At 44.4% G+C, this 12,824-nt stretch overlaps 1 protein-coding gene across 1 annotated transcript in view; it reads right to left on the bottom strand.

Annotated features, from left to right (window-relative positions):
- The window catches only part of LOC134910877 (ceruloplasmin-like), a 327,221-nt gene that overhangs the window by 253,548 nt on the left and 60,849 nt on the right, over positions 1 to 12,824 (bottom strand). The window contains exons 6-8 of the mRNA XM_063919263.1: positions 7,940 to 8,081; positions 7,446 to 7,700; positions 5,045 to 5,216 (exon numbers count right to left, since the gene is read on the bottom strand). Of these exons, the coding sequence (XP_063775333.1) occupies positions 5,045 to 5,216; positions 7,446 to 7,700; positions 7,940 to 8,081 (569 nt within the window). The remainder of the gene's footprint in view (positions 1 to 5,044; positions 5,217 to 7,445; positions 7,701 to 7,939; positions 8,082 to 12,824) is intronic.

Here is a 12,824-nt window from a genome sequence, read left to right as displayed (position 1 = left end):
TCCTGTTGCTCTGTTTTAGAATACTCTTGTCTGCTGCCGCTGGTGAGTCTGTGTAATTGCAGCTTGTTCCCTTGTGTTCAGCCTCACCTGGCTGCTAATTGCAGTTCGCAGATGCTGGTGATATTTCTTGGTTTTCAGTCTGCTTGAAGTCTGACCTGGTTCCTGCCAGTCCCTGAGCTCCTGTATAGCAGTGTCTGACTAGCTGCTTCCTGTGTTGATTCCTGTGTCAGTCCCTGTGTCGATTCCTGTGTCTGATCCCGTGTCCTGCTGTTAGGCGTTCCAGCCCTGAGGTCCCGTGGCTTTGCCTATCCCTGGTCAAGTTCCTGGTTTCCTGGGATCCTCCGGTCTGTCGTTTGGGATTCTGCCTGTCCTCCAGTTCTGGGAGTGTGTGTCGGCATCATTGAGGGTTCCTGTCTGTTTGCCAGTATTCATACCGGTTCCGTGAGTAGCGGCACTGCCGCGTCCGTTGGCCTAGGCCGCTATATTTCATTATTGTTTCTGTCCCTGGTGTTTTGCAGAGGGTTCTGCTTGTGCTGTCACCGCCGGTACACAAGGGTATTGTGTCGGCGTGTGATCAGCATTTCCTTTGTTGTTATTTTCCTTTGGCGGTTTCTCCGCACATACTTTAGGTTTTTAGTTAGCTTGTAGCCCCTGGCCTGTTTGCTTAGTTAGAGGGCCTTTTGTTATCATCCTGTCTCGGATTTCCCTTTGTGTCTCACTAAGACCGGGGGGCACCGGAGTTGGGCAGACATAATCCGCCTTTCAAACGTGGCTGCCAGGGGCTCAAGAAACCATAGTCTCGCAAGGGATTTCTGACAGCACGGGTGAGACAACAGAGTTAGGGCGCCAGGGGCTATTCCCTTTCCATTCCCCTTTCCCAGCATTACGTCCTGGTGCTCTGGACTCGCTTCATAACATCTCCCTTGTTCTGAGCACCAGGAACCTAACATTATCACCAGCCATACCACAAAAAAGAAATAAAACTTTTTTCCTTTTTTGGCCCAGTCCAGTGTCTAGTCTAGAATCCAGTCCTGTCTAGATTTCAGTGTGTTAGAATCCAGTCCAGTGTTAGAATCCAGTCTTGTCTAGAATCCGGTGTTTAGAATCCAGTCCAGTGTTTAGAATCTTAGTCTTGTCTTGCCTTGTCTTGCCTTGTCTTGCCTTGTCTTGTCTTGTCTTGCCTTGTCTTGCCTTGTCTTGTCTTGTCTTGCCTTGTCTTGCCTTGTCTTGTCTTGTCTAGTTTTAAATCCTCCTATGTCTACTATGCAAGCCCTGCAGGCATCTCTCGCAGCCCTGAACTCTGTATTCAGTGCTTTGAGACCAGAGCGACTAGAAGTTTTGCAGCAATCCCTAAAGCAACTGCAAAACCTACTGACTAAAATCTTGCTCATCTTGCCAGAAGTCGTTGAGAGTACATCTATCTCAAAAGAGACTCTTGTTCACAGTATGGTGACAAGAGAATCCTCTGGTTTAATTGAAGAGAAAAGGTTTAAAAGTTTTCTGCGGCCCAGGCTCTCAGAAGAGGAGCGTCTGCGTCGCAGAAACTTAAACTTATGCCTATATTGTGGGGGTTTAGGCCATTATCTGCAGACCTGTGAGTTGCGCAAGCCAAAGTGTGGTGACGAGTCTTGCCCTCTGGCCAAGTTGAGTCATGATACAAGACCTACTCCTGTCTCTACTGTGGCAGAGGTACTTGTCACACAACCCACACAAAAAAGCTCTCTGTCCTATAATTGGGGTCCTTGGGCAAGGGAGCCCCATTATAGATTCAGGAATCAAAAGAGAATGTTTCTCTCCTCTTTTGAGGTTCCTGTGGAAGCGGAGTTGCAAGTCCCTGGAGTGGTGCCTGATGCCCAGGTTCCTGGAGTGGTACCCGATGCCCAGGTTCCTGGAGTGGTGCCCGATGCCCAGGTTCCTGGAGTGGTGCCCGATGCCCAGGTTCCTGGAGTGGTGCCCGATGCCCAGGTTCCTGGAGTGGTGCCCGATGCCCAGGTTCCTGGAGTGGTGCCCAATGCCCAGGGTCCTGGAGTGGTGCCCGTAGCCCAGGGTCCTGGAGCGGTGCCCGTAGCCCAGAGTGCTGGAGCGGTGCCCGTAGCCCAGAGTGCTGGAGCGGTGCCCGTAGCCCAGAGTGCTGGAGCGGTACCCGATGCCCAGAGTTCTGGAGCGGTACCCGATGCCCAGAGTGCTGGAGCGGTACCCGAAAGCCCTAGCTTATAGAGGGACATCAAATATTATAGTTCAGGTGTCCATACCGGAAGGGGTCTCAGAAGCTGTTACCCCAGGTAGGGACTTGAAAAGCGCAACCCTAGAAAGGGTCTCTAAAACCATAGTTCTTGAGGGGAACTCGAGAAGCAAAACCCCAGAAGGGATCTTTGAAGTAATATCCCCAAGTGGGGTCTCGAGAGACGCAGCCCCAAAGAAGGGTCTAGAAGTCGCTTCCCCAGGAAAGAACTTAAGAAGCATAGCATTAGTGGAGGATCTGAACGTTATTGCTTCAGCAAAAGTCCCGGAAGTCATAGTCCCGGGAGAAGTTTCGATAATTATCGACTCAGAGAGGGAGGCCGATGGCCCGATCCCAGTCAGGGAGGCCAACGGCCCGGTCCCAGTAAAAGAATCCGAGGTGCTGGCCCCAGCGGGGTTCTCGGAGGCCACTGCCCCAGCGGGGTTCCCGGAGGCCACTGCCCCAGCGGGGTTCCCGGAGGCCACTGCCCCAGCGGGGTTCCCGGAGGCCACTGCCCCAGCGGGGTTCCTGGAGGCCACTGCCCCGGGTGGGGTTCAGAAAGTCACTGCCCCGGGTGGGGTTCAGAAAGTCACTGCCCCGGGTGGGGTTCAGAAAGTCTCAGCCCCGGGTGGGGTTCAGAGAGTCTCAGCCTCGAGTAAGGTCAATAGTGACCAGGTCCTAGCAAAGCACTCCAGTCAGTCAGATGAGAAGGAAACAGATCCTGACTCTGATATCTCAACATCCATAACCTTTGATGGGGACTTCGCTCAATTTCTGGCGCTTTTCAAACACTATTACACTATTATGTTGTCTAGACCATTTCTGGGCATCACTTCAGAAAACCTTGGGCTCTATCGGATTTATTCTTTTAGAGGAGAGCCTTCTGAGTGGGCGACCAGTCTAATGAAAGCTGAAGATCCCATTCTTCAGGATCCCCTAGCATTCTGTGATGCAATTGTTAAAAGATACGGTTCCAAAGAAATTGGTTCAGGTTCCTCTAAGTCACCCGTCTTGTCTGCTGAGAGTCCACCAAATACTGTAAACTCTGCACAAGAGTCCCAGCCCGTTGTTTTGACTGCAGGATGTGCTTTTTTGACTTCTTCTAATAATAGTACTTTACCAGAAAGTTCAGCTCCCAAGGGTAAGAGACCTGTCTCTGATTTGAACGCAGCCTTGCTGGGTGGTACCATCAGTTCAGACAATGTTTGGGGAATTACCTTGGTCAGACCTAAAGAGCTTTGTAAAAAGAAGAAGAAGAAAAAATAATAATTTTTGACTCTTGCCTTGATTAAAAAAAAAAAAAAAAAGAGATTTTTTTTTTTCCTTGTCTTGTGTCCAGTGGCCACCATCAAGGGGAGGGCACTGTTACAAGTTGTTGCTACAACTTGTTTTTTTTTGTTTTCTTGTCTGTTAGACCAGTGTGTCAGGTTTTTTTTTTTGTATCCCTTGTTCTGGATAGTCTGAATTTTGGGGTCTTTTGACCCCTCCTCAAGGGGGGGGGGGGGGTAATGTTATGAGCCACGGCTGTGGCTCATTCCTGTTTTGCAGTTTTGTTCTGTATTTCATGTTATACTTCTGTTTATGTTCCCCGTGGGTGTCATGGGGTGCTCGGAGCTCACCCTTAAGGAGGGGATACTGTTATGAACCACAGGTAGTGGTTCATTCCTATTTTATGTTATAAAGTTGTCTTGCATGCCAGGATTTCCTGTTGCTCTGTTTTAGAATACTCTTGTCTGCTGCCGCTGGTGAGTCTGTGTAATTGCAGCTTGTTCCCTTGTGTTCAGCCTCACCTGGCTGCTAATTGCATCTGGTCAGTTTGGAATCATGCAACAAGGCAGCTGCATGGGATTATTAATTAGGCCTCTCTGTTATATGCTGGCTGATTGCAGTTCGCAGATGCTGGTGATATTTCTTGGTTTTCAGTCTGCTTGAAGTCTGACCTGGTTCCTGCCAGTCCCTGAGCTCCTGTATAGCAGTGTCTGACTAGCTGCTTCCTGTGTTGATTCCTGTGTCAGTCCCTGTGTCGATTCCTGTGTCTGATCCCGTGTCCTGCTGTTAGGCGTTCCAGCCCTGAGGTCCCGTGGCTTTGCCTATCCCTGGTCAAGTTCCTGGTTTCCTGGGATCCTCCGGTCTGTCGTTTGGGATTCTGCCTGTCCTCCAGTTCTGGGAGTGTGTGTCGGCATCATTGAGGGTTCCTGTCCGTTTGCCAGTATTCATACCGGTTCCGTGAGTAGCGGCACTGCCGCGTCCGTTGGCCTAGGCCGCTATATTTCATTATTGTTTCTGTCCCTGGTGTTTTGCAGAGGGTTCTGCTTGTGCTGTCACCGCCGGTACACAAGGGTATTGTGTCGGCGTGTGATCAGCATTTCCTTTGTTGTTATTTTCCTTTGGCGGTTTCTCCGCACATACTTTAGGTTTTTAGTTAGCTTGTAGCCCCTGGCCTGTTTGCTTAGTTAGAGGGCCTCTTGTTATCATCCTGTCTCGGATTTCCCTTTGTCTCTCACTAAGACCGGGGGGCACCGGAGTTGGGCAGACATAATCCACCTTTCAAACGTGGCTGCCAGGGGCTCAAGAAACCATAGTCTCGCAAGGGATTTCTGACAGCACGGGTGAGACAACAGAGTTAGGGCGCCAGGGGCTATTCCCTTTCCATTCCCCTTTCCCAGCATTACGTCCTGGTGCTCTGGACTCGCTTCATAACATCTCCCTTGTTCTGAGCACCAGGAACCTAACAGAGAGTGCCTAGCCACGCCCAGCGTTAGTGTTCCAGGCACAGAGTCACAGGGCTATTATATAGGAGATAATAGTACCATGTTTTGTTACCTGTTTGGATAATCTAATCTCTGTCCAGTGAATTTATTGATAGATGTTGGACCATAGTTCCAGATGATTTCCTCTGCAGCAATGTAATAACGTCTTACAACTTCCCAATTCCTGTGGTGACTTTCTGATTTGCCTGTACAGCTCCTTACTTCATAGATTGCTTGCATGCCACCTGTGAATCAAGATATTGCCAAGTTATAACAACACTCTGTTGCAGTGATTGCTGCTAGTAAAGACACTAGGGATGTGTGCGGGCCATTTTTCGGGTTTTGGTTTTGGATCCGGATTGGGTTTTGCCAAAATCACCGTTGCAGGTTTTTGATCTGGATTTTTCTAAAATAACCATAAAAACAGCTAAAATAACAGAATTTGGTTTTTTTTTGTTTCTACAGTATTATTAACATCAATAACATTCATTTCCAGTCTATTTTTAACACCTCACAATATTTTTCATCCAGTTTAGGCCAAAAGGTTGCACCGAGGTAGCTGGATGACTGAGCTAAGCAACAGAAGTGGGTGGCACAAACACGTGGCCCATCCAGGAGTGGCACTGCAGTGGCAGACAGGATGGCAGTTTTATAAACTATGCCAAAAAATTGCTCAAAGAGAACATAATGCAAAGAAAAGAGGTGCAAGATAGGATTGTCCTTCCACCCTTATGTTGTATATTAAACAGGACATGCAAAGTTTAACAAACCAATCATTTCAGCGACAGGGACTGTCACTTGTGGCTGAAATTATTAGTTTGTTTGGACCTCCACAAAACAAGTTGGCTATGGGGAGTGCACAAACTGGCTTTAGTACTTTAAATAGGCACAATGTCGCCATCAGCATCTGATTCCTCACCCCCAATAGTGTGTACATCCTCTTCTTCACAGGCTATTAATTCATCCCCACTGGAATCCACCATCACAGGTCCCTCTGTACTTTTTGGAAGTAATTGCTGGTAAAGGTCTTCCTCATGGAATTTGCAATTCATTTTGATGAACATTATCTTTTCCACATTTTGTGGAAGTAACCGCCTACGCTGATCACCGACAAAGTTCCCACTTGCACTAAAAACTCTTTCTGAGTACACACTGGAGGGTGGGCAACTTATGTAAAACAAAGTCAGTTTGTGCAAGGGCCTCCAAATTGTCTCTTTTTACTGCTAGTTTTCAGACGGACTGTCTGACATGTCTGACTGACATGTCTGACTGACATGCCTTTCCTCTGCCTAACAGAACTCTCAAAGCTAAAAGTGGATAAATAAATGCAAGCAAGGAAGAAGGAAACTACTACTGCCAGTGAGCCTTACACCAGTAGTAGGGAAATTGATGGAAACCCTATTAAAAAAAAAAGTTGTAGATTATGTGAAATCCAGCAATTTATAGGATCCTAAACAGCAAGGATTTACAGGGAGGAGACCATGTCAAACAAATCTTATCAACTTTTTTGACTGGATGACTAAAGTAATAGATAAAAGGGGGCAGGGATATATATATATATATATATATATATATATATAGATTATTGAGACTTTAGTAAAGCTTTTAACACTGTCCCACATTGAAGACTGTTGACTAAACTTGAAAGCATGGGACTGGACAGAGCCGGCCCTAACCAATATGATGCCCTAGGCAAGATTTTGGCTGGTGCCCCCAGCACTGCCCCTAGATCTTGGAGTTACTATTTCAGATGACTTAAAGGCATGTAAGCATTGTAACAAACAAATGAGGATTGCAAGTCATATGCGTGGTTGCATAGGGAGAGGAATCAGCAGCTGAAAGAGAGAAGTAATAATGCTACTGTATAAGCCATTGGTACGACCTCATCTGGAATACGGTGTTCAATTCTAGAGGCTATATCTTCAGAAGGATATTAATATAGGTACAAAGATGGGCAACTGAATGGTGCATGGCCTACATCACAAAACATACCCTGAAAGACCAAACACATCTCAATATGTATAGTTTGGAGTAGAGAAGGGAACGGAGGGACATGATATAAAATGTCTAATATATCAAGGGTTTTAACAAGTTAAAGGAGGGAGATATTCTTCAAAGGAAGAGAAGTATTAGAACATGAGGAGATGCACTAAAACTGAAGGTAGGTAGTTTCAGGGGAAATTTGAGGAAAAAAGACTTCACAGAAAGAGTAGCAGACAAGTACAATATCCCATCAGAGGTGGTAGAGGCTAAGACAGAAGAGCAATTTAAACAAGCATGTGATAGACATAAGGATATCCTTACAAAGAAAAAAGGATCAGATAGGGTTTGAGGTAACAATACGGCTAAATAAGAGGCAGCCTAGATGGGCCAAGTGGTTCTTATCTGACGTCAAATTCTCTGTTTCTATGATATACTCTCTGTGGATATAGTGAGTGTAGACCTGTCATACCAAACCCTCTACAATACCTTACCTTGTAAGTGGTCATTAACCTGACAGCTGAGGAGCCATTTCCCAGGGTTCTTGGTATTCATTTCCCCTTCAATCATTGTTGCCGGGAAGAGACTAAGAGTGTCCACATGAAAACGCTGATGTATTAACACCTGACCGTGGAAATATGCTGAATGTATATCCACTTCATTCCCCATGCCGAATAGATACCACTTTATCTTCGTGTTATCACACATGGAGAGACCTGGCAGGTTCCCATACATGTATCCATTGATAGCTATGAACACAGAAATACATTGTTCATATATTAGAAACAGACACTTTATTCCTTACTGTACCAAATTATTTAAATGCAATCTTATACTTTGTATATGTTTTGTAAATTGTTTTAACACTGAAAAGGTATTAACCGAATAATTAGAAAAAATTGTTCAAAAAATTAGACAAACATTTCCACCTGTGACATCCTGAGTATACAGTAACTACATACAGTATAATAGCAGCAGTAGAACTTACAGTGCATTTGGTTGCTCTCCTGAAAGTCCTCATCTTCTATATTCACAGAAGCAGGGTCAGTGCAATAAGTATTGATATTGTCATTCAGATACCAACTCAGGTTTTCGTTTACTACAGAGAACATCAGCATGAATTCCTTATACTTTTTTTCATTTATTCCACATGGGACACCTGTAATAAAGTGATAAATTCTCAGAATGACTTGATGTCTGAACTGGCTACACTGAATTTAATTTAATCCATAGCCAAACGTGGGGGGAGGGGAGCGAGGGGGGGGGGGTCTTTCTTGGGGTGGTCTGTGGTGGCCTGGAAACCCCTTTTCTCTTGGCAAGTGGCTCATATTATGACAACAATAGCAGTGGTGTATAATACTATTGCTAGAGCTGCCACCACATCATGCAGTTTATGGGACAGATCAGAGTTTCTTCTACCAAGTTTGCTGCGTTTGTGTGGATCTGAGTCTTCGATCAGTGCACTGGACCAGAGAGTAGCTACAAAGAAGAAGAGACAGGAGCCTTACCATGAGGTGGGAGATTGTGTGCTTATAAAATCCAGTACTGATTCGATAATGTTTATGTATTTATTTATTTGTTTATTTATTTATTATGGTATGTTTAACCTTTTCCTGACCACTTATCTTATTTATATTATTTAAATATGTTTGATGCAGCCTATACTATAGACCATCTATAGTGTTAAATATTAATACTGTATTCCATACAGCATCCACTGTATAAAAAGACCAATGTTTACATTAATGTCAAGGGTCATTACTAGGTTCTTCTATTGTACCCACAGACTCCTGCACTTGCTCCAATGAGTGGGATACAGTGGATTACATTTGGAAACCCCCCACTAGAAATCCTGCATTTGCAACTGGTAACTAACAAATTATTGTGGAATTGAGACATACAGTTAAAATTCTACCAAATATCAATTTATTGAAAAAAATCCAGCAAGGTTAACATATACAAATAACAATACAAAATGTGTAAAAAGACATAAGCAATGTAAGATAGGCAACCTACAACAGCTAACTGTTTTGCTTAGTGTTATGGGAGGCATTCTCAAGATTAGTATATAACAGCTTTATAGGCAAAGTCATTATGGCTATAAGGTGCTTGCAGCCTGTCTAATAATAATATCTATATAATACACATGGAATATATTGGTCACTGTTCAAGAGTTGAACTGAGTTAAAGACACTAAGGGGTAAATTTATCAAAAGCAAGAAAGAAAATAAAATTCTGTGATAACTGGACTTTTCACAGGATTTAGGGGTTCTGTCTATCAATGCACGGACGCATACATCTTCTAAATGGAGTGCAGTGGCAAAGTGTATACACTGTAGGTCTCTGCCTATACTTGATAACTAACACAAAAGTCATTGGATGCAGCAGCAGAGTAGACCACAGAAAAGGGAGTTGTCCCTTAAGGTGGCCAAAAACCATGATCAGCTCAAACAGTTTATGTCAGTTGCTAATACTATGGGGAAAACTATGCCATAAACCCTGTTTGATGACACTCCTGCTTCAGGTTGCCTCATTATTGGCAGGGGATGAGGTTAATTTGCCAGCAGACGGGATCCCGCCTGTCTGCATACTGACACCAGAATCCTAACACCTGTCACAATGCCACCGCCGGAATCCTGAAATGGTCAGGAGACCGATGTCAGAATCCCGACAGTCGGCATCCGGACCTTAAGTATAGCTCCTGGATGAGGTTTAGGGTCAGTGGGGGATGCAGGGAGAAGGGGTTAGGGTTAGGCACCCACGGGGATGTTTAGTGTTAGGCTGTGGGGCAGTTAAGGTTAGGTTAGGCTGCAAGAATGGAGCGTTAGGGGGTAGGGGAGAGGAAACAACAGCCTCGGACTTCTGACTATTGGGATCCCAAGCGCCAGCAAATCATACAGAATCTATTGTCAGAACCTTTACATAATCAAAGCATCCCTTTTTAACAGACTTATGATCTGGGGAGTACAGGTATATGTGGACAGAGTGTTGATTGAAATGGTCTGGGGAATGTATCTGGATGGAGTGTTACACAAGCCCAGCAATCCTCAAGTCTCCTGCGTACTAAAGCTTCACCTTTAGCAGCCACCTTTCCTAGGTGGATTAAGTCCACCCAGTACTCAGGTGCCCCTAGGTCTTAATGTGGACAAGGAATCTATTGGAGGCTGGGCAAGTGCAAGGAAATATGCTGGCGTAGACATCCACCTGACACAGAGTGGGTTAAAGCTGGACAGACGAGCACACACTAGACAAGGACTAGACAAAACTGGACTGGCGGGTACTGGTAAATAGCAGGAGTACAGTATAACACAGTGGGGTCAGGACTGGATAAGACACATAACTTTTACATAAATGACAAGCAATTCTCTGAACCCACAGTAGTTGCTACTGGCAACAACAGAAGTGAATAACAATTGAATACAGAGAGGGAAAGCAGAACAGACATACAAACAACACAGAATGCTCCAGGCCAGTGGATGTTATTCCTGGCAACCGCAGTACCAACACAAAGGAAAACAATAGGGCATGAAGCGCTTATTAGTCACAGATGAGATGAGTAGGTCACTACAATCCACATATTTAATGAGTAAAAAATTACAATACAACAATAGATTAAAAAGACAAAAACATATACAATAAAAAATTCTATTTAAAATTGTTGCGTGTGGTGCTGCTCCCACCTGAAATACTGTAGCAGTGTGACTCAAGAAGAGTTCAAATGACCTATTCCTTAATAATAGTCCCCTTTGATCCCGTGTGGGCCTGTATAATGGACAACAGTGAATGATAGTTACCACAAATGTATTCAAGGACCTTGAAAAAGTTGCATGAACGCAACAAAACGCGTTGGTAATAGCTGCTGTTTATGGTGAAAGCTGCTGTGTATGCCTGCTCCCATGGATCTACAATAACAGAAGAAGTAAAGACCTGGACCAAGTAGTTTCCATTATTTCAACATTTGAACCTTGCTGGAGGGAACGCCATAAACCATGGTAATCTTTCTACACTTCTCATCAAGGGATGCTGAGCCGCTTAAATGCCTTGAATACATTTTTGGTAACTATCATTCACGGTTGTTTTCATATTTATATTTGGGGTCTGACCAACCTCTTTTTGTCTAGCTGCTGTGTTGAATCTCCCTATCTATTGCCAGAAGTTAATTACCCTAGGGTAATTTCCTTTTCTATTGCACCAACACAAAGGAGCAGTGTAGAAGAAGATAGACAAGGACAGACTGAAACAAGGGATTGGTCTGAGGACAGACTGATAGGGCTGTGACTGTACACGGTGAGCGAGGCCTGAGAGAGAGAGTCTGTAGTAGAATGGAACTGACAGTCTCTCACAAGAACCACACAAAGCACTCACATAAACAATGGACTGATTGCAGGGACAAACAAACAAGGATTCTGCAGAAAAATAACTAAGAATGAAAGCAGTGTTCCAACAGGCCTGGGATTTAACACTGAAGACCAAAAGCTCCCGCAGCAACCCAATTCTATGACCAGCATGGAATAATGGGCAGACTGGTAATATAAAGGGAGCACTAACCAATGACAAGGTTCAGTACAGACAACCCCCCTTTAATTACTAACTCAGTGCAACTGTGCTGCTGCACATCCACCAGGCTCCTGACTATAAAAAGAAACCTCATGCTGGAGAAAGGTAACTAGGCATTTCCCAACAGGTGTGCTGCTACAGCAATTAAGTGGGCAGAATAGAGCTGCAATTAAACTGACAGAACAGAGTTCCAGACAGCACATGTAACACAGACAAAGCTCTGTGGTGTGACATCAAGAGAAGCAGCACTACTAAGTTCAGTGCCAATCCTCCCAACCAGGGGCGTAAATTCATCCCAGTTGCATGAGGAAAGTTGGAGTTTGGTGTGTGTGAGTGTGAGTGTGTGTGTGTATATATTACAGATGAGCAGGTCCAGTTCTTTGGGAACTGGAACCACCCGAAATTAGTGATCTGAGCCAATATCCTAGTCCAGCTCAGGGTTTCTCGCCTAACTTGGATCCCAAAACAAGGCAAAACATCATCCTCCTGTTGCTGGATTGTCATGGGTTTTGGACTCTATAAAGGTCCCCGGTGATCGGTGCCATTTCATTCTGGCTGTGGAGCTTGTACAGTGCAGATGTTTCTGTGCTGTGTTGTCCATGCAGCGGTGCTGTTTTGTTCATCAGAGGTGCTGTGTTGTCCATCAGGGGTGCAGTGTTGTCCATCCAGCAGGTGCTACTGAGTTCTCCAGGGGTGCTCTGCTCATCCATCCAGGGGCTCTGCCCTAGAGTTAAAAAATATTCTTTTTTATATTAATTTAAAAATTTAAAAAATGTTTTGTTTGTGCTGTAGCTCAGTATACAATACATCCAGGGGCTGCTGTATCTGTACAGGGGTGCTTTGTCCATCCATCCATCCATCCATCCAGAAGTTTTGCCCCAGTGTAAAATGAAAATAATAAAAGCTAAAAAGACTAAAATATAATTATTAAAAAAAATTTTTATTGTACCCCAGTGTACTATACAATTTTTATTTTATTTTCATAAGAATTGTGACAATGCTGGTCAGATCGCACTGACACTACTATAATGCTATTGGTGTAGGTCAACCACAGTGTAAAATATTTTATTTCGTACTCATACAATTATTGTGCGACACTACGGGGGAAGATGGAAGCACAGTAATATATTTTTTATTTCGTACTCATGCATGTATTGTGCAACACTGTTGGTGAAATTAAACAGCAGTTTGATTACTATTTCTGACTCACACATGTATTGTGTGACAATGTGAATGAAGGTGGTGCTGCAGTAATATATTTTATTTCATACATTATTGTGCAACACTGCTGGTAAAATGAAACCGCAATGTTTGAC

This window comes from Pseudophryne corroboree, chromosome 4, assembly GCF_028390025.1.
Source record: "Pseudophryne corroboree isolate aPseCor3 chromosome 4, aPseCor3.hap2, whole genome shotgun sequence".
In the NCBI taxonomy this organism is placed as follows: domain Eukaryota; kingdom Metazoa; phylum Chordata; class Amphibia; order Anura; family Myobatrachidae; genus Pseudophryne; species Pseudophryne corroboree.
The sequence above is the reverse complement of the archived record's forward strand: the minus strand, read 5'-3'. Positions and strand labels throughout refer to the sequence as shown.